The sequence below is a fragment of the Macrobrachium rosenbergii genome, chromosome 9, assembly GCF_040412425.1.
Source record: "Macrobrachium rosenbergii isolate ZJJX-2024 chromosome 9, ASM4041242v1, whole genome shotgun sequence".
Taxonomy (NCBI): domain Eukaryota; kingdom Metazoa; phylum Arthropoda; class Malacostraca; order Decapoda; family Palaemonidae; genus Macrobrachium; species Macrobrachium rosenbergii.
Window position 1 is genome coordinate 58135323 of NC_089749.1, and position 23171 is coordinate 58158493.

Sequence of the window (23171 nt, forward strand, 5' to 3'; positions counted from 1 at the left end):
ATGAAATTACGCACATTTTGATGTATAACACTTTATGTAACGAATAATATGAAACGCGAAAAAAAATTACGGCAAGCTGACGCAAGAAATGCTAGGATTTTCAGCGAGTACGCGTGAGCGAGGAAAATTTTTTTTTTTCAAAAGTTCACCAAAAATCTAAATAATGTGCTAGAGACTTTCCGTTTGTTGCAAAATGAAGGTAAATGATTGATTGTTACTTGAATGTAATAATTATGGCTTAAGGATGCGTTTTTGATCATTTCGATTCGAATCAAAGTTGACCGAATGTTAAAATTTTGTCAGTTATCGTGATTTCGATGTAAATATTAAAAACTGTGAAGAGCTAAAGGAATGATATATTTTTGTTGTATTCTACATGAAATTGTGCACATTTTGATGTATAACACTTTATGTAAACGAATAATATGAAACGACGAAAAAATTACAGCAAGCTGACGCAAGAAATGACAGGATTTTCAGCGGAGTTGCGCAGCGTGAGAGCGGAGGAAAATTTTTTTCAAAAATTCACCAAAATTCTAAATATTGTGCTAGAGACTTTCCGTTTGTTGCAAAATGAAGGTAAATGATTGATTGTTACTCGAATGTAATAATTATGGCTTACGGATGCGTTTTTCTATCATTTCGGTCGAGTCAAAGTTGACCGAATGTTAAAATTTTGTCAGTTATCGTGATTTCGATGTAAATATTAAAACACTGTGAAGAGCTAAAGCAATGATATATTTTTTGTTGTATTCTACATGAAATTGCGCACATTTTGATGTATAACACTTTATGTAACGAATAATATGAAATGGTGAAAAAATTACGGCAAGCTGACGCAAGAAATGCTAGGATTTTTAGCGGAGTTTGCGCGTGCGGAGCGGAGGAAAATTTTTTTTTCAAAAATTCACCAAAATTCTAAATATTGTGCTAGAGACTTTCCGTTTGTTGCAAAATGAAGGTAAATGATTGATTGTTACTCGAATGTAATAATTATGGCTTACGGATGCGTTTTTCGATCATTTCGGTCGAGTCAAAGTTGACTGAATGTTAAAATTCACTTTGGATGCTGGGTCCTTCTCCAGCATCCCAGTCTAATACTCGCCTCACAGGCTCACTTCCGACAGGCAGTATGCGCCTTTCACGGTCCTGACACCTTTGTGACATCTCTGCAAACGTTCTGTTGCAGCACGAATATGATAACACTCGCAAAAGTTCAACAAAATACGTCTGCGTCAAAATATCGCTCCCGCAAGGTGCTGCTCTGATGCTCTCTGATGCGAGATGGGGAAATTCGCGCATGCGCGTCTGGGTGACGCTCAGAAACAAAACAACAGCTGGATTCGTGAACTCCCAGCATCCGCCGGTAGGCGGGATTTGAAATCTTCCGCAAACTAGGCCTACAATTATTTTTCCGTGAATATTTAAAAAAAGCATTTTCAGTCGACGTTTGCAACGTCCACTCGGCATTCGACAGACAATTTTGGACGACGTTTAAAACGTCCAACAGGCGTTTAAGGGTTAATAAATTATTAGAATTACAGTATCCCCTTCGTATATGACTGGAATGTAAGTCATTGTGACCTATTGTGCTTGTAAAAAATTGTAAATCAGTGTTGAACTACCTTACAGGAAAATAGGGATGCATTCCCTATAACTCTAGTGGCACATTGTTTAAGTCAGCTACCATTGAGCATCTTCTATGTGACTTGTGATTTTGAACAAAAGATAAATTTGAGTCAAATACAGTTGAGGATCTTCTACATGACTTGTGATCTTAAACAAAAGATTAATTTGCGAAAGAAGTTGATAGATTAGGTAATTATCATAATTTGTATCTAGTCCAAGCAAAATCATCAACTATACCCCTTCCCACCTCTCCCTCTGCTTAGATCATCCAGAGCTATCAGCTCCGATGAAAAAAGGAGAGAGATGACCTTGGCATTATGGTTGACTCAGACTGGTTGAAAACTTGGGGAGAAGCAGCTCTTTGGATGATAATGGGGTTTGAAGACAATGGAAGAGGAGAGGTCCTTGGCCTAAACATCTAATGATGATGCTGGGATGCACAACATGAAATGATGTGAATAAAGATCCATGGATCACAGGAATTTTTGGCCTTTGATACAGAGAAAACCATCTTTCCTTCCTCATTACCTGGCTGTATTCTCTACAGTAAACAATCCTGTCTTGTCATCTGCTTCAGTAATCCATTGTTTGAACTCATGTCAAGTAGACACTATCCTTCAGAAGAGAGTGAGAGTATTTGAGAGATGAAGCCTTTCGTAGCAGATGAGAGTGAAGTTTGTAATGTTGGTAGGGGAAATTTTTAGACAATTAAGGGCAGTACTAACAAACTTGAATTTACAGTACAAATCCAGTGATTGAAGGGCACTTGAACCACTACTGGATGCAGAACATGCCAAGGAGAAGGATTATCTGATACAGGTACTTGCCAACAAGGCAAAGACCAGGCAAAATTTGGCATCATCCACCTGTGCCAAATAGTAGTTGGAGGCAGTATTTGCTGCCATTGACTACAAAATATTGCTTCCACCAAAATTCCAGATAATCCCAAAAACTACAAGATCTAAAGAAGAACAAAATCCAAGTAGCAGAATATACACAGATCACTTTACAAGAACCATATACCAACTCTGATTTCCCATCAGTATTAGTTTAAGAGAGCTAAGGTATCATGCATTTCCTTAATTAGCTACTCAGTTTTATTAAAAATATGAGTTGTGGTTCAAATGAAAGTGTAGACTTCTAAAGCTGTTTGATTTTATAATAAACTATACCTCTCTGTCATGTTCCATCTCCCTTTAGTTGAAAGGTGGGAGGCTTTGGCAGGGAAGGCACTCCTGGGAGGAAAGAGATCTGTTTCACTCTTAATCTGTATTATACTTGTTTTATTTAACAATTCAGCATTGTAGTCATCCTATAAGGGTGTTTAGAATGAAGTAAAAAGTTAAGATTTTTTTTTATGTGAAGGTCTTTGATAGCTAATTGTAGCTTTTCTTAATCATATTTTTCTCATAAACCATGAAGTATTATAAATAAGTAAATTTCAGCTCAGTGATGCAGGTTGGGGTAAAAAATTGCCCAATATGTGTAGTGCAGCTGTAAAAGTAACTTGTATTACAGATTTAAAGTTACATTGAAGTTACAGGTCACAAAATGTACCAATCATATCTTTAATAGCAAATATTTTAAAGGTTATATATGCTGATTGTTGTTGTGATGGTGTGTAACATTTTATTTATTTTTAACAAAAAATGTTTATGGTATTGTACATGTGAAATCTTAAGGATAATTAACTTCATCTTCAGCCCAAGACATTTTGATCAAGAGGTTGTCGTACATTTGTGAAGAAGAAAACGTCCAATATGAAGATGGCGTTCTAGAAGCATTTATTGAAACCAGTGGTGGTGACTTGAGACGAGCCATCACTACTGTCCAGTCAACATCGCGAGTAAGAGGAAAGGATGAAAAGATAACAAAACGGGATGTTTATGAGGTTACAGGTAATAATTCACATGTAAAATATATAATTTTTGAAGCTTGGGTATAATTGTGGTGTGATGCTAATGGTGGTAAACATTTTAGAGAAAAAAAATCTTGAGAACATCCAATCACAAAATAGATTTTTGTTTGTTCTAATTTCCATGCTGTAGAGACAAACTGAATTAGGTCTAGCAAAATTTCTGGTCACAATATGTAAGATAAAGCATGTAATTGTATGTTTAATGTCTGTTTATGTATCAAGAATATGAATCATGTATTATGTTTTTTGCCCTCAGGTGTTGTTCCTGACTCCTGGTTGACTGAATTGATGGAAGTCTGTGCAACTGATTCCTATGAGAAACTAAGTGATTTCTTGAATAGATTAATGGCAGAGGGTTATGCTGGAAGTCAGGTGAGTTTTGTAAATATGAGCAGTAACAGACTTAGGATGCATATCTATCAGGTTTGCTTCAAATTGTCTTCTAATTGAATAATGAAATTAAGGAGGTTTTCCGTAGCATTTTTTTAAACCTTTATATTACTGTATTAGAGTTAAGGTATTTATACAGTTAGTTATGAGGCTATTTGTTGTTGTAATAAATGAGGAATTTTTATTTGTTGATGAAGTAACAGGGAAAGGCTGCGCTGCCTAACTCAAACACACTCATTGCATGACAGGTGTATGGTAACAAGGTATCTTAAACAAAACAGATGACCAGGGCCAATGAAACTTAGCAGAAACACTTATTAATAGCTTAGCAGTACCATTAACTTTGTTAGGAATCAGGTGTGATTTGATGATACATTTCCAAGGAGGGCATTTTACCTGGTATAAACAATAGGTATTTTTTATGGCGTCAATGCATGTGGTACTTTTTTGCACAATCATTGTCCACTTGTACATTTGTGCATTAGTTGTTTTGAGTTTATTCATTATATAATGAGAGTTGGTTTGCCAGTTATGCTGTGAACTGAGTGCTTTTATTAATAGTGACCCTGACTGTAAAACAAACTTTCCTTTACTTTTCAGATATTATCTCAAGTGCATGACCTGATAATTGAGGATGAAAGGCTAAGTGATTCTGCAAAGGCTGTTATATTGGATAAACTAGCTGTAAGTAGACTTCCTTGCCATTTTATAATTATTTTATTTTTAAACATCCCACTAAGTTGAAAATGTTTTCAAATTACAAACTGTCTTAGTTGTGCCTTTGTACTCGGTTATTCATAGTTGCTCAGTGATATCTCTGATACCTCCACTGCGTTAGTTCTGAGGTCATTCCCGCTCAAGCCCTTCATTGGTTTTCACTGGCATACAACCTTACTGATCCTTTTCAGCTAGCAGTGGGGGCTTTGGGTCATTGGTAGCTGTTACCTTGTTCTCCCAGGTCCCAGGTTAAGAGGATGCTTGGACACTCTTCATACTTGTGGATATTTGGTCATTTGGGCATTGTGCACAAATGCAGTGATCTGTCCCATGCTTTTGTTACTCAGCAGCTACCTTTAAACCTTTAATGCATAAAAATTGGATTGTGAATAATTGACTGGAATAAAAGAAGTAGAAGATGATGGCATAGACTCCCTCACTTGCATGTTGAAAGCTTACATCACTAGGAACCAAGTACACTAGAGACTGACTGCAGGATACTAGTTTATTTAGTGGAGATCCTCCTCTTTCACCTGCTTTGGGAAATTCTTTTTTTTTTTTTTTTTTTCTGTCTTTAGCCAGAAACCCTTACGGACAGAGTCAACTGACCTTAAACCCAAGAGGGTTCCAAAGGGAAATCAGCCTTCAGAGAGAGATAAGTTATAGGAAAAGCTGATAAATAAATAAATATGAAGAAATAGAAAATGAAACAAACACACCTGAATTAAGGAGACATCAGTAGAAAGCAGGAATTAATTAGCTTTTCCTCAATATTTTGAGATCAGAAGATTCTACAACTGTGCTAGGTAAATTATTCCACATACTAGTTGTAGCCAAGATAAAACTCCTATCGAACCAAGTAGTGTTAAACCTGATAGTAAAAAACAGCACACTGTTGGCAGCCGCAACCTACAAGTTTTGCAGGTAAAGAGGAGTGCAGAGGATGTTTGTTGTTATAGTACATTTTATGCAATAAACATAATGAACTCACTTCATGACACAAGTGAACATCAAGAGATGGCAAAACAAACTTGACTGATGGCATAACTTTATCCAAGGGTTTGAGGTGAGAGTCAGCACCCACAGACGACATTGGAGAACAGTACTTCAAACAGAGAAGGAGAAAGGAGTTAAAACACTTAGATACAATAAAATTGTCACAAAGCATTTTAAAACATTCTGCAAGATATCAAATTTTTTTGTGAAATAGAGGAAGCAATATTACATTCATGCTTCTTAAAAGTCAGTTTCTTATAAGTTACACAAAAATTTTAAAATCACTGACACTTCAAAGCATATCATTTAAAAGTAAATCAGGGTGCAAAGGCAAGAGTGTTTTATATCGATTAACTATCATGTTTTAAGTTTTAGAAGGGTTAAGCATCATGCCCCAGAGCCTACTCCACTTTTGAATATGTGCCAGGTCCTTATTCAAGAACTCTGCAACTACAGACCTAAGGTGTGGAGAAAAAACAACAGCTAGAAGATAATATTATCAGCTTATGCAATCACTTTGTTCTCCAAACCTTGCCATAGGTCACTAATATAGATATTAATAGCAAAAGTTCCAAGAGCACTACCTTCAGGAACACATGAAATGCTGTAAGTAAAACTATTGTACTGGCCATTAACACACAATTTGGATTATTTCAGTTAAAAATGCATTTAAAATTGATGAGATCCACCAGTTCCCAATAATCTTAGCTTATGATTCAGACAGTATATGTTGCTGGTTTGTCCAAGATTCCCAATGCGCATGTACAGTCACTCAAAAATGTTTTGCAACATGTTCCAGAAGTTTTCGTTCACCTAACAGTAATTTGTTCTTTTGATATTTACAAGGAAATGTAATTTTCTTATTCGGTTTTGGTTATTAATCATACGGTTAACAATATAAAAAAAAATGGTGAGTGAAAAAATTCATATTACGAAAAATGACAAAAATTTCACTTCAGATGATTGGGCAAAAGAGTCAAAGAAGAAACTATATTTTGAATCCAGATAAAAGCTTATTGACTAATAAAATAATATTGAATAACCATCAATGAAATTATGTATAAATAAAGAAAGAAAGAATTCAACCATTATCGTTGTCAAAAACAAAAAGAAAAAATCTCATAACGTCGTATGTTATCGCGTGACTCCACATTCGGGCAGAAAAAGTTTAAACTGTCTCATCACTAAGCCGGACCACAGTCATTAGCTTGCATAAGACTAATGTTTCTATCGTAGATATTGCTCGCAGCTTAGCGTAAATAAAACAACCATGTATAGAGGATACAACAACAGAGAGAACGAGGAAAACGTGATAAATTCATTGTAAAAACTGGAGGACAACCTCATTGTTGCACTACTGTTAAGTATCATCATCGGATGATCACTGAAGGAGCTCCGCCTAACTCCCCCCTGACTACCGATGTTGCTATAAAGAGAGAACATTACGCTCTCCCTTCAAGTTGCTGCTCAAACCATCCGTAACAGGCTACATGAGACCAAGATATTATTTCATCATACTCCTGCCAAGAAACACTTCATATCAGCGAAACACAAAGAATAGAGGCTATGGTTTGCGTTATAATATAATCCAGTGGCCGATGATTTCTGTACGAGTCATCTTTTGCGATGAGGAGGAGACATTCTCCACTGATGAGCATGGTAGTCTTCTTCACTGCTGGCATTTAGCATTAATTAAATTAATGTTGAATTTCTAGCTAATTTTAATTCTTTAGAAACTTAGATAATAAGAAATACAAAAATAGGCGTTATACTCGTATATTCAGTTAACTTCATAAGAGGCATCAAAATGATAGGCCTAAGTAGCAATGAAAGAAATGAGAAATTACACAGATAACGGCATTATATATATATATATATATATATATATATATATATATATATATATATATATATATATATATATATATATATATATATATATATATATATATATATATATATATATATATATATATATATATATATATATATATATATATATATATGTGTGTGTGTGTGTGTGTATGTATGTATGTATGTATGTGTGTATGTCGATTATATTCTATGTACTACAAAAATAGACGTGAAATCTGTTAGTCTAGTTCAGTATATTTTATATTAAGTTTCACTAGTTCACAATATACATAGGATTAGTCATTCAAAAATTTAATTAATAATAATGTGAAGCAAATCTTAACAAAAGTCGTATTTGTTGATGTTAACAAGACTAACAGTTCAACTTGTAACAGTCGTAGGCCTATGTCTACAAAGTTCACACACGTGAAGGAGATAAAACAACGATAGTGATGGCAGTTGGAGATGAAAATATTAAAACATAAGAACAGCGGTGACCTCTGAAGTATTATAGTAACATTCTTTAATTAAGTAAAATATGACAACAGTAAGCAGTATCAGAAAAAGCCCTGCTTAAGGGAAACTGCGGGTAATTTCTCGGACCCACCACTAGTGTTCAGTTGTTTCACGCGCTTACAACTGAGTTGCCAAATAGCGCCAGATATCGCTATTATAAGCTCTTGTCCGAAAAGTTTTGAAGTATGTTGCAAAACTTTTTTGAGTGATTGTACATGAAGCGCATGTTGGTGTTCAGTTATAGCCTCTTCTAGTTTAGTTTTGGCCAGTCAAAAAATTTATTTGGACCACGAATTTGAGCAGTTTTGCATCCACCTTGGCACATTATTCAGTGATTGGTACTACTGTAATAGAGATCTGTTTATTTTTTATTACTCTTGAGAGTGGTCACCAAGGCTAATTGGTGTGTCAGACTCTTTTGGGGTAGGATCCAACCCATGCTGTGGGGAATTTGTTAGGACCTGAGGGTTTTTCTTCAGACCCCTTTTAGGCAGAGTTGAAACTTGTTTTTTTCAAGATTTTGTTCAGCTCATTTGTAAGCTTAATGATCTTGGAGAACCAACCACTGCTCTTTTGTTGTACTCATCTCTTTGATAGAGTGCACTAAAGGATGCACTCAGGAGGCAAGGCAGTCAGTCCAACTGCTATGGTCATTGCTTTCTTGTTGTGTCTTTGATCAGGTTGACAGTCTGATCTGCAGATCAGAAGGTACCCTGCTATTCAGCAGATTGCACAAGCTACTCTCCCAGCTGTTTACACACCAGAGGAATTTCTAGATGCCAGAATATGCATAGTGTACCCCCCTTCCAGGTGTTTTGCCAGTCTGTGGACTGACAAATGACCTACCTATTCTTTCTCAGTTATGGAGTCAGTTGCCACAGCTTCCTTTCAGGCAATATTGTGGTTCAACCTTCGGTTTAACACGCTTCCTGACTTCATCATAAGTGGACCCTCATCTGCACGTGAGTGTGCAAAGGTCTGAGAAATATGTTGGTGTCAGGAAGAAAGACTTTGATCGTCTCTTGGACTGAAGTGTTACCTATAGACAAACTTTGTCTTGAGATATAGACAAACTTTGTCTTGAGATGATGTGTCCCTATGTCCATGCTCCTTTCTTCACTTGTTTCGGCTGAGATGGGTCTCAGTCAGCAGGAAGGATTAGCCTTGGATTTCTCATTTTTTTGCTTTCCAAAGAGTAAAGTTGAGGTGGTAATGGAAAAGTGGTATTTTTATAGCCAGGACTCAATCCACTGTGCAGTCTCCTTCAAGTGCTCAGGGGCATTGAAGGGTTGTGCAGCTGTGCCCTCTGTGTTTGGTATCAGCAGGGCTCAGACCTCCTTGAAACTGGGACAAGGAGCTCTGGTTTTTTTCTTGCAAGAGGGTCAGGAGTCTTCCCCAGCCCTTTTTGCAACAGCCTCCCCTCCCAGTTCTGACTTGGAAGGTAGGCAAGGGAAGGAGGGGGGAGGGGAATGCTAAGATAGACTTCCATGAGTAGAGATAGTCTGTCCTTTGGGATGGTTACAAACTGCATTTCAAAGACTACCAACCTCTTCTCTCAGAAGCTGATTCTATATCCAGCCTATCTTCCAGGATCTCTAAGCTCTGGCTCTATCATTCTAGGTCTTAGATAATTCTGATAGGTCCATCTTGGCCCCGTGCCGCGTTATATCCTGATCTGCTAGCTCATTTGGTTGAAGTGCCCAGAAAGTCCTCTTTGGCCCACTCTTCTGTTAGTCACACATTTTGAGGTAGCTTGAACTACCATGTACCAGGGAGTGGACCATCTTCTCTGACTGTTGTCATAGATGGGATCTCTTTCCAGTTAGAGCTACTTAAATCACAGACTTCATCATCCACCTTTGTCGAGACAAGCTTCTCTCAGTCTCTTTGGTGAACCGTTTTGCTCAGCTTTGAGACAGGTCTTCCATCTGAAGGGCGTGGGCCTCTCTTCCTTAGTAGAGTTGTCCTTGCTCATTGGGGCTTTTAACACTTTTGCCCACCTTGTTACCTTCAGCCTACAGAGTGTGATGTGGTTATCCTCCACAGCCGATCTAAAGTGTATAGAGCCCTTGGGAGAGGCATTAGATCGATACCACACCCGCAAGATGTTCCACCAATCAGCCTCTGTTGTGTGTAAATGTGTTGCACTGCTGTTAGCATCTTTTCTGGTTCTCTGAGAGCTGGGGATACTTGCACGGATAAATACTCCTGCATAAAAGGCTATGGTTTGTAAACTTAGGGAAGATACAAATTACTTTTTAAAAATTGTGATATTTTAAAAAAAATGTGGGTTATGATATATTTTTGCACATGGCAGGATAGGGTTTCAGATGTGGATTTCCTAGTTGAGGAAGTATAATGTCATGAGTCCAAGGGCATTTATTTGGAAAGCAACCCAATACAGAAAAAAACAGAATAGTCTTGGGAAAAATGACAAATGAAAATAAATATAATAGTTGAACTATGTCGGTACAGCACAGTTTGGTAGTATTCTTAGATTTTTATTACTAATAATAGCCTGCACTTAAGATTGTTAATCTGTGGTTAATACTTTCATAGAAAAGCAAGATTTTACAAAATCATTTGTGGTATTTGAGCTTAATAAAACCTGTCTGATAAATGTTCTTTCAGCAGAAGTTTAATTTACCTTTGTTTCAGATGTGTGATCATCGGCTTATGAATGGTGGTGATGAGTATCTCCAAGTCTTGGATTTGTGTTGTACAATTATGAAACAGACTTGTCATTCGAAGTAAATTTGATGGACTTGCTATTCTGTACTTCATGTCTGTCAGTTTTAAGGTATGTTGTTTGGAAAGCTTATTTTATTCTCTTGCCAGTTCAATTATGATTACTGCCCTTTCGATTCTGATTTGTGGCTTAAGAGGACTGTCATGTCAGCAATTTGTATCTTTCTTGCTCTCACTTCTCTATAGCCACGCTCTTTTTCATGGCTTTTGATAGATTCTTGGTTGTACATAGGTGTTTATCAGGATGCCCACGGACAATCAGTGTCCTTGAGGTTCAAGTGCCCTTCTCTTCTTCAACAGAGATTTTTCCCATTCACAATTGATTGCTGATCCTCCTTTCCTGCTGAGAACAACCAGATTTACTGAACAGCAGCACCAGTATGCAGGAAGTGTCCCTCTCTGTCGCACTTCTCAGTTCCAGAGGTCTTTTATTCGTCACACCACTGGACTGTGGAACAGTCTCCCTGAGGATGTTGTGCAGTTAGAACCTCAAAAGTTCAAGCAAAGCTGCAGTGCATTACCACCCTAAAACAATTGTTAGTTTAATAATATACTTACATTTTTATCTATTTATTTATTAATTTGTTCATTTGTGTTTTTCTTTTATAATAACTGACCTCTTCTTTCTGTATTTCTTATTTCCTTCTGTTACTGCTTTCAGATGAATACCATATTCCTTGGAAGCTTGAATTTCAAACCAGTGGTCTCTGTGGGCTTGTTACATATGAAAGGGTTCATCTTCTGAATAATAATAATACTGATATTTCTTGCCGATTCTGATCTACACAGTAGATCATATGCTACTAGTTAGCAGATTTCACTCATTCATCCTGTCCTCTTCAAGGTTTCATGCCTCATCCCTTTAGCACTCATGGAGATGTGTTTTTCCTGAAATTACCCTGCTTTGAGCATCTAGTGTTTGGCACATGTACTATCCAGGGTTCAGTCATCCTTCTGGAAGTTGCCTGGTTTTCCAATGCCTTTGTTGGCTCCACTGTTCTTTGTATGAAGAAACTAGACTCCATTTAACCAATAGGTCTCCTATTCTCTTCAGAGGTGTTCTTCTGTCTTATGCTCCTTTCCAAATTACAGTTTTGGGTATTGATTTGTTGACTCATAATAATAATGTTTTATAGCAGAAAATGTTTGGATACAAACCCTTTAATCATCTTTGAGTAAAGATGCAAATGGACAGAGGCAGTATGAAGTGTGTGTGTTCCTGCATCAGTGGAGTGAGTATTTTGAAGATCTTTGCATTCAGTTCCTTCCTCCCTTCCCTTTTCAGGTGGAGGATAGTGCAAAAGGAATGAGAGATCTGCTTCACAGCGCAGTGGAGTTGGCTTGCACATTTGCACTGAGAATCTTTTTTTTTCTACCTTTTAAATTGATGCACTTGTATAGAGGAAGGCTATTTGGTCTATGTAAAGAAATACAGTAGTACCTTGATCTCCTTTATCACCATAATTTTGCAGTTTAAAGCTAGGGTTAAATAACGCTTATTTGCAGTGAATTTTGTTGTTCCTACACAAAGACATTTTAATGTCCGTATTTGAAAGAATTTGCAGTCATTATTGCTGGCAAAAGGGAGAAGAGGTGTTAATAACAGGGAATAATGATAACATTTTAAAGTTTATGTTCGGTAATACAGGTACAGTATATAAAATTACTGAGTAGGTAAAATAAATATTGAACATCCATTTAAAAGAGGGTATTCAGTGAATTCTCTAGGCTAAGATTTGGTTTTTCTAAAAAGTATTTTGATTGACTCCAGTCAGTCAGAATATTTTTTAGAAAAGTTTTAACCTAGACACCGCATTTTATTCAGTCAGAATGATTTTTAGAAAACCAAATCTTAGCCTAGCAGTTCATCTCTCTCTCTCTCTCTCTCTCTCTCTCTCTCTCTCTCTCTCTCTCTCTCTCTCTCTCTCTCTCTCTCTCTCTCTCTTTTTTTTTTTTTATGTTGATTGAAATATTTTTGTGACAACCAGAACATAACCTAGACAGTTTTGTTTTCCTACTCAGTAATTTTATATTTTGTAAAATTTTAAGATTTCATCAATATTCTCTGCTGTTCAGTCTTTTACTCTCCCGTAGGGGGATAGTGCTGTAAGTGCACCTCACGTTGTGCACTGTAGGCATGACTTAAGGGTCTGCAACATCTTTTCAGCCCCTAGTTTAAACCCTTTCATTCCTTTAACTGTACCTCTGTTTATATTCTCTTTCTTCCATCTTGCTATCCACGCTCTCCTAACAATCACTTCATAGTGCAACTACAAGGTTTTCCTCGTTACACCTTTCAAACCTTCTTACTGTCAATTTCCCTTTCAGTGCTGAATGGCCTCGTAGGTCCCAGCACTTGGCCTTTGGCCTAAATTCCTATATTTGGCCTAAATTCTATATTCTATTCTATTCTAAGTCCTTCACTCTATTTTGCCAGCCAGCAATGATTGTACAGTATATTCTTTTAACTATGAAAAATGTCATGTCTCTTTTATCCTTGAGAATGTTTTGAATGACAACAAAACACATTGCAAATAAAATGTAGTTTCATATTCTTATTGCTTCATGACACATTGAAGCAAATCTGATATTGTCATCATCAAGAACATTTTACACCAGTTTTTTCCTGTATGGGTTTGGACGATATGAATTCTCTAGATTTATAGATAAATCGTTGTATGTAAGACTCTGTTACAGATTAGACATCAGATTAAGGGTTGTAAATATATCAGTACTATGTACGTAAGACTTTGTAAAGACTAGGCATCAGATCACGAGATGTCAAACTAGTTTAACTGTACCCACAAGCCACTCAAGATTTCTAGTGTTTTGTCCTTGGGAAAGTCAGTATAACAGATTACATTTTTCTCTATTTGAATTTGTTGGCTTATGAAACTGGTTTTGTATACTACCTGTATCTTTGCAATGGGGTTTTCATGTCATAGCTTTCAAAGACTCACCCTACAACTGAAACTATAATATTTCAGAGCTGTCACCAAGATTGCCTTGCCAAGTAAATCCTGTCTAGGAGTTACAGGAACATTCAAACCAAGAATGCAGTATGTTATACTGTAAGTCAAGAAACAGGATGCAAACAAAACAGGACTGTATGGTATGTATTTTGAGAAGATACACAGCTAATACAAAATTTTGTAATGTAACTACTTTTCACTGGATTAATGGAAATTTCTAGGTATGTTTTTTTTTTTTTACTGGTTGAATGTAGATCTCAGAGAAATAGCAATTTTTGAGTAAATGGGAAATAGACATGATTATTTAGGTAAATAGAGGAAAAGGGTTTTTTTTCCAAGTGTCAATGCTTCCACTTCTCTTTTCTGTAGACCATTACTGTTATTGGAATATCTGTTGCATTATTTAATATTGAAGTACTGTTGTAATAGCAATGTGCTTATGTGAGTTCTTTTATTCTGATTGTAAATGGGCATAAAATGATACTTCTCTTTACAATGCTCATGCATTAACTAAAACTTATATTTACAATCTTGTTAAGGGAATTAAATCATCAGTTTTGAATATCATTGATATATTTTGATACAAATAAATGATATATTTATATGCTCAATTTTATTAACTACTAGTTATAAGGCTAATAGTTTATATGCTCAATTTTATTAACTACTAGTTATAAGGCTAATAGCAAATCAGAACTTTGTTAATTTTTATCATTTGTATTCACCAAGACAAAAGCAAAATACCAGTGCTGGGACACTTTCAAGTTGGGTGCAGCTCATAATATAGGAGTAAATGTTAGTCTTACTTTCTGTAGTTTTAAATGTTCATATTAATGTGAAGTCTAATGTTAAGATTAATATGAAGGCAACATATAAGGCATTTAACTGGTCTTGAGAAATGTTCTACAGCTGTTTCATACTTATCCCAGTGCAATAGTACAGTACTTTCTATTTTGTCCCCACTTAATAAACAGTAGTTGAGCCTGATTACAGACAAGAGTACAGTGGCTCAGTGTTGTAGGTTGTTTTAATTGAGGAGACAGTTGGCTGTATCATACTTATACTGTTGTATGACTACTATAGGTAATCATAAAAGGGAACAGTTCTGATGCACACTATGAGTACCTCTGCTTTCTGTCAGTTAGCCATAATATCTTGTACCTTGTAAATTTTGGATACAGAAACAAATAGAAATTACAAGTAATTATTTATCACATTTGACTATATAAATGTACTTAAAATAATTAGGATGAGTTATTAAGATTTGATATTAACATACAGTAACTAACTTCATTTACGAACATACAGTGACCGAACAATGTATAAATGAATGTAACAAAAGTGAAAGCCAGGAACATATCACTATACTGTACTGTACATTACAGCACAGCATGCAAAGGTATTCCCTTATTTGCACACAAGACAAACAAACAAGCAAAAACAAAACAGCAATTAAGACATCCAAGTTTGAATGGTTTGTCCAGAGTAAATAACATGCCAATAATACAAACAAGATCTATTTTGCAGACCATAGTAAACAAAGGATGGTATTAGTGTAATGAAAAATAAGATATGTAATTGTTACATTAGTTTCTACTGGACAACTATAGTGAAAACTGGATACTGGCAGGTTCAGTTGCACAAAAAAAAAAAAAAAAAAAAAAAAAAAAAAAAAAAAAAAAAAAAAAAAAAGTAGCTAACCTAAATAGAGTAATGTACTAAGGAAGTGTCTATTGCTTTGTGAACAAAGAAAGGTACTGATGAAATCCTACCATCACTGAAGACATTAACCAATATCTAAAGCCAAGGTATAATTTTTGCATTCAAAAAAAAAAATCATAACTGGAAAGTAAAGGAGAATCTCGTTTGCTTCCATTCCTTTTTTCAGATATCAAAATATTTGAAACCCTACAAGTTTGCAATGTCTGTTGTTGAGTAATGTATTTTAATGAACTTATTAAATTTTAATTACTGTGCTAAGGATTCTTCAGTTTGGTAAACTATTACAGTCTTCATACATCGTGTAAACAATCTTTTTTACATAAGTAAAAAAAAAAAAAATTTCGAATGAGAAATCTACATTGAACACACTATCCCATGGTAGTAAAGAACTACTTAGGCTATAGCTGGATAAGTGATCCAACAGCTGAAAGGTAATTAAAACTGTTCTTAATGTGGTATAAAATCAATTAACCAAAGGAAATAACACAAACTGAGAAACAAGGGATGTAAAGTATTGGTTATCATTCTAATGATGCTTTCATGGATAGAAAATTGTAAATCCGACCTGTTTCTCCAAGCATAAAAATGAACCTCCCTGATGAATCACTAAAGTACAATCCTGTGTTGTTTAAATAGCACATGTTATAATTGAGCTGAAAACTAAGAAATATCTCTCACATTATAACTGATACCCATGAACAGTTAGGTTTCCGTGAGGTACTTTGCTCATGCAACTTATAATCTCATTAAAGATATTAAATCTCTATCCAAACAGCAACTTATATTCTCATTAAAGATATTAAATCTCCTATCCAATTATTACAAAACAAACAGAAAATTTAAATGTGTGAGATATATGTAGGGTCAGCAGATTCATGTAGTCACAGACTGGATGATACTGATGAAATTGTAGAAACATAAAAATCTTAATTTAAATAAAAATAAAACCTTGTCATTTCAGAACCATACTAGTAAATGCATTGCTCAAATGGCCACTAACTAGACTAGCCCACTTCCAAAGTATGATGTATCCCTATGTGAAACAAGTAGAAAACAGGGAAAAATTGATGTAAATGACAAAGTGGTCAAGACTTCACAAGGGAATGAGGCCAATGCAATTGAAATACAGCAAAAAACTGATATTTCAAACAACCAACCATATCTATAGTGATGTGTTGGGTTGTCCACCAACACCTTAATAAGCTATCTACAAACTGTTTCTGAAAATAATCTAGTTAAAAAATTAGCTGATACATGTTCATTTCACTCAAAAGCTTTTTCCTTTTTCCCAAGTATGTCTGTAAAACTTAAAATCTGGTTAACAAAAATAATTACAACAGATGTCAGCTTAAGCTTCACTTGAGGTCTTAGAACACAGTAAATGTAACATCATATATTGTACACAAACTAAAATCATAAATGAAACTTTGGACTAATCAAATCAAGGGTGAGGAATATATTCAGATGGAAAAATTTGCTAAAAGAATAATACAAGAGGCTTTTTGTTACGCCATTGGTTATTATAATACCTCGAACTCTGATAAGAAACACATTCTCTATCAAGTTTTCACGAATAAAATCAAGCCATTTCTTTTCTGAGCTTACCATTTCAATTTATGTTCTTTGAAAATAAAAGGGTCCTGAATGCCTACTTAATTTCTGAGGTCAAGAATATTGTAAATACTTGGACAAAAACTATGAGATACAAGCTGCACTTGCACTCTGTAAATTTTTTTCTGTGCCAGTGCACTGATGCAACTTTCTGGGGGGCTCTTGATTTATCATCCCAGTGGCTCGATAATTAAAGGTATAGGCAACAATAAGACCAGAACTGCAGTATGAAAACAAAATACTGCAAATCAGAGCCATAATTATTTTGCAGATAGTCGTAATACAAATGGTAGTGGAGATCAAGTGCAACCAAAATGCACCAAGCTGTTGTGGCTACTGCTTCCACTTTTAAAAATACTACAGATGGATATAAATGACATGAGAATTAACATATACACATTGATTACTGCAAGGAGAAAGGATGAAAAAAAAAAAAGCATATTAAATGTAAACTATGAATATACAGTACCTAAAAAAGCCTAAATAGTAAGTGAACTAGATACAGCAGAATGTTTCAGTAAGTAAGAACGAAGTACACACTTGAAAGTAATATCCTAACCATGAGAAAATTTTTATGTGAAGTGGCAATACATTTGTTTTCTTAATTGCATTTAGCATAAAGAAATCAACAAAATCTATTAAAGTTGTTTTTTGTAACCAAAACAATATTGCTGAAAAAAATTATTAATCACACAACCAACAAAAGTAAGCAAAGTTAGATTCAGAGTTCTGTTATCAACATTACGTGCACTACAAAACCACCTTTGACAATAAACTGAAAATCAAACATCAAATGTTTGCATTCTTGCAAAGGTTTACCAGATTTTAACATTTCTTAAAATGTTAACAAAACTTGCCAATATTAACCTCCCTGTGTTAGGTGTACATAACTGAACACTGGCAACCCTGTGTCAGACCACAATATAGGTTTCATATAAAACAATTAATTCACAATGATTCCTTCTAACAACTTAACCATTTCTTTCTTAACAATCACAAAAATAATTTTTTATTTTTTTGAATGATTCAAAGTTTTAAGGAGCTTTAATAGCTAACTAAATTAGTTCAGTGGTCTGGTTAAACTACTGTATTTAATAATACTAATGAATGATTCATTGTAACAATTAACTAAATTACTAAGGAGCACCCAAAACAGCTATAATTCCTTTACTACAGTACTTACAAAAATCGCAAGAAATTGAATTTCTCCACCTCAATGAACAAAATTATTTACAAGTTAAATTTAACCTCACATACTGTGGCAAGTCACCTTAACTATTAATAGTGAACATACTGTTTACAGTGTGCGTGTGTGTCTGTATATATACATACATATCTGTTACATATTTAGAATGAACAGATCAGCAAAAAATAAAGGATATAAGATAATTATGTTTATTCAAGCATACTAAAAACAATGACAAAATTGACAAAAACATAGCCATTTTCAATTCATGTAGACCATGGCTTTTTCCTTAATTTTTCAGTAATAATCATTTTACAAAATTATAAATACAGTATACACACACACTCTAGTACTGCAAACTACATATGCATAACGTATATCACACAGTGAAGTCTTTAATCTTTACAAATGACTAATGTTCCGTGTATGAGATTTTATGACATGTAAAAACTTTAAAACTACAAGAAAACTTGCAATGCATGTGCAATGAAAAACAAGTGAATAATAAGCCAAACTACAAGCAGTTGACCTGAAAACCTGTCTATTCTGGATAAAATACTGTATCTGAAAATAGTATGACCCTATTTCTTCTTGTACACTTCAGAGCAAATATTTAACAAAGAATTTAAAATTCCATTAAGAAAAGGAAGTGAAAAAAAAATTACCAAATCCCCATAGGCAATTCAGAAAGGACAAATCATATGGCTTTCAGCTTTATGAGAAAGGTTCTCTCAATACTTGAATACAGACATAACTTGAACTGCCACGTTAAACCCAATGTGCACAGAAATTTCTCATTCACTGTAATAAGTTAAAAAGAAAAAAAAAAAAAAAAGACTGACCACTAGAATCATCCTTATTTATTTTAGAGCTGTTAATGGCAGTAAGTGCTTGGATTTACGGGATAAATTTTGCAATTCGACCTGTATGAGTTTTCTCATGATATAGATGAACCATTTACTTATAGGAATTGAAGTACTCTCACATATCAGGTCCCTTTTAATTTTATATAGGACCTCATAGTAAAGATAGCTTTGAACACAGTTGTGTATAGTGTTCTGTTATATTTTTTCCCCCATTCTTACTGTTGTACCACCATAAGAATAATTAAATCCATTTCTAGACTCAGGATTGAAGGATTGTTCTTGAATGAGTGGGAATTGGAGATAGACAAACATTAAAGTCAGACAGCTTGGTCAGAAGACAAATGGGAATGGATGAAGAATACATTAAAAGGCAGGAGGAAATACAGCCACAGGCTAACAGGGAACTGCAAGAAACCTTTAATGCTGTCTAAAAATTGTCTGCATAACAGACACTAGGAACTAATGCCTTGAAGGGACTTAAGAAGTCAGTATTAGTTTTACTTTCTTACTATTAGAGCAAGATTCAACTATATGAAAAAATACAATTTATAGTACTGGACATCATTTGAAATTTGACATATCCAAACTTTTCATTATAATTCAGAGCACAGAGATTATTTTAAAGTTATATTCCCAAAATCATGTGTTGTCCATTTATGCTTGGGTTGAAAAGAGCATAATTTAAATCAGGAATTACCCATGATATTAGCCCAGTACACCAGATCCAAAGAGCACATAGTGTGCCAGAAAATTTCACATATTTTACTTTTCTAATATGTTTTTACTCTTATTTGAGCCAGAATTGTCTACATTAAATATGTATAAGACTATGGAAGACATTTTCATATGTTCAGAAGGTACATGTCATTTTTGCCATTTGAGGGGCTTCTAGATTTGTGATTGTATTCACATTTACTAGTATATCTTAAAAGTTTTTCTGCAGTGTTGATAAGGAAATTACAAGAAAAGTAAGATGCAGAAAATTCACTGAGCTATAAAGCCAAAGCCACAAGACAAAATATTAGTGTTGTTAAGTTGACTGTGACACTTTTCCTACTACAGTACTTCACTTTCCGCTTAGAGTAATTTTTCATCTCTGATAAATAAGTGGGTTTTATTGGAGACTAAAGACACTCTCAAGAGTAAATTAAATTTTCTAAATCAGGTTTGTACCTTGTACTGCATTACCACTAAGACAAGACAACAAGACAAAGCAATTCCCATCGTTTACAGTCAAGATTTCCAAATTATGGTGGATGATAAAAATCATGACTTATTAATATAAATTTGAAAAACAAATTGACACTTGTCCAAAACTTCTTTACCACCATAATGCATCAAAAGGAATAGATCAAAGCAGGAAAATTTACCTGAAATTTGATTAAGGTTATAAAATCTAATAAATTTTACCTCTGAAAAGAAAATTTTGATAAAATATGAAAAAAGGTCTCACCTTCAGTTTGCCAGTTTTCAATCCTGATTCCATACATACTTTCCAACTTTACCAATGGACTTGATTTTCTCCTAAAGAGCTCAGCCTCCATCACTGAAAATTAGCACTTACTAAATGAGAGGTTCAGAAGATAAATTCTGCTCATATCTATAACACTTTATTTTCTTGGCTTAAAAACTAGAATGACAGTGGCTCACCTCATACAAAGCCTCTCATGAAAGACTAACTTAGGTTCAAAATGAAGCAGATTACATTTTATAATTATGCAACTAGTCTATGTTCAATAAAATGATGAGCTTTGCTCTACACAAAAATGAGGTTAAATTCATCCATGGGACTATAAAAGTTCAACTTTTTATTAACAGAATGAGATTATATGTAATGGACAATGGCTAGGTTGTTAATGAGACTGGAAAGACAAAGAATAAAGACTTCACTGTATAACCCATTGTAGTTGTGACTAACTAAAATTACAAGTTGTATGCAATGAAATACAAGAATATCTGTCTTTGAATATACTTACATTTTACCTCCACTTTTACTTGGGAAAAATATTCTTGAGTGATCAAGTCACAACCAAAAATTTATCAACTTCTCTCTTGATTGCGTATGTAATATACACAATTCATAATATTCAACATCTTGATTACATATATAATATATATACAGTTTATAATGTTTACCAAACAAGGTGTGAAATAAAGTATTTTTTATAAGTTAATGAAATTTTGAATTTCAGTTTAAACTCTATAGTTAATGAAAAAGATATCTAGAATTTTTGGTTTAACTGTATTACCAGTAATGATAAAAATAATAAATCATATTAATAAACCTAATTATAAAATAGAACACATTAAGAACACTCTTCACACAACATAATCTCGATCAGATTCAGCATTTTCATTATTCTGAGTTGAAGGTTGAGTGGATGATGGTGGTGGGGAGTTGATAACATCTACAGCAATCTGTACAGGACCTGGAGGACTGCCTTGATATGAAGAACTGTTCTGGCTACATAAACTAGAACTGTCTGGAAACAAGATTTTAAAAAGTGTTAGAACCTGACGACATATGAAACTCCATATTTTTAAGATCACTATTAAAAGTGTATATACTGTACATTATTTCATCCCAATGAAGCTAGGATTCAGTTCTAGGGCAGGAATTCAATAGAAAGATTTGTCCTAATTATAAGTTACAGAAACTATATATGATATAGTTTCAGATTAATACACAAACTCATTATTTCACAACAGCAGCACTAAACAGTTCAAGCTAAACAGCAAACATGAATGAAAATTTAGCATGTGCTACGACCTATGCAAGGGGTCTCGCTACCTTCTTGTCGCTCAGCAATCACACTCTTTAATTTCACAACAAAAGCCAAGTGAAGCCAGCTCAGCAGTGTCAATGTTGCGGGATTGGAGACCATTTGTATATGGAGATTTGATAGTAATACTTGGGCTAAATACTCTGGCTATAAAATGATAAGGTCATAGCCGAGCTATTCCCTTGCCGTAGAACCAGATTGGAATCTTTAAACTAACCAATTTTGAGACTGTCTAGCTGGTCAAGAGTGCCTACTCATGTTTCTGGTAATTCACTGGCAGCAACAAACTAACAAACTTTGTTAACGTGGATGAATTTGGGGGAAACCTTATTTCATTTACTGACTTCATATTTCCAAGTTTTTTTTTTTACCAATACAGGCCTATTCTAGGCCAGCTTTAACTTTTATCAAGTGTTACAACACCAATTTACACTTCAATTGAATAGAATGGATTATAAAATTCAGGCCAAAGGCCAGATGCATGGATCTACTGAGGTCATTCACCACTGAGAGGGAAATTGAGAGTAAAAAGTTTTAACGGTGTAACAAGAGGAAAACCCTGCAGTTATACTGCAAAACAATTGTTAAGAGACAGTGGAAAGTAAGATTGAAAAACAAGGTATGAATGGAGGTACAGCAACAGGAATGTAAGGGGGCTGCAGCTAGGGGTCAATGGGATGATGCAAGGAACATAAAGTAATGCCTACAGTGCACTGACGACACTATCCCCTCTACAGAGAATTATATTAATGGAGAATATGTTAAATATGTATTAGAAATAAAGCCCAAAAGTTAACCATTTTCTTTGACAAAGTAAATACTTTCTCAAAAGTTCCCCCTCCACCTCTCAAAATGTGTTAACTGACCATTTTAAGTTCAAACATCAACTATACCTTAAACTATCATCCTAAAGCACTTTAATATAATTTCAAAGTCATCTTACAACATTACCTTTAAAAATATATAGCTTACAGTTATCTGTGAACATTCCTACAACTGTTAATCAAATATTTTAGATGTGCTCTACAAAACAATCTGTGAATAGGCAAATTTTCCACAAATAATTTGGAGTTACGTTCCATAAAAAAATCCGCGTATAGGCGGGGGTTGACTGTACAGTAGTTTGACACTAGCCAACTACCACCATCTCCCTTCACTTTGCTTTTGATCAATCAGCTGCCAAATGATCAGTCCTAGTGTCACACATATGGTAAATGCATGATGGTTTGTGTCTTTCCACCAAGCTCTCATGGCAGGGGACTT

At 34.7% G+C, this 23171-nt stretch overlaps 2 protein-coding genes across 8 annotated transcripts in view; one reads left to right on the forward strand and one right to left on the reverse strand.

Annotated features, from left to right (window-relative positions):
- Positions 1-14344, forward strand: part of LOC136841876 (replication factor C subunit 4) — a 33885-nt gene extending 19541 nt beyond the window's left edge. For all 3 annotated transcript variants that reach the window (XM_067109295.1, XM_067109296.1, XM_067109298.1), the window contains exons 7-11: positions 3333-3527; positions 3804-3919; positions 4538-4621; positions 10679-10820; positions 13756-14344. In XM_067109295.1, coding sequence (XP_066965396.1) covers positions 3333-3527; positions 3804-3919; positions 4538-4621; positions 10679-10774 — 491 coding nt within the window. In that variant the 3' untranslated portion in view covers positions 10775-10820; positions 13756-14344. The remainder of the gene's footprint in view (positions 1-3332; positions 3528-3803; positions 3920-4537; positions 4622-10678; positions 10821-13755) is intronic.
- Positions 14345-14934: 590 nt separating this feature from the next.
- The window catches only part of LOC136841874 (E3 ubiquitin-protein ligase RNF13-like), a 38043-nt gene continuing 29806 nt past the window's right edge, over positions 14935-23171 (reverse strand). For 4 of the 5 annotated variants that reach the window (XM_067109293.1, XM_067109290.1, XM_067109291.1 and 1 more), the window contains exon 11: positions 14935-21608. In XM_067109293.1, coding sequence (XP_066965394.1) covers positions 21445-21608 — 164 coding nt within the window. In that variant the 3' untranslated portion in view covers positions 14935-21444. The remainder of the gene's footprint in view (positions 21609-23171) is intronic. The other variant, XM_067109294.1, reaches the window with a different exon arrangement.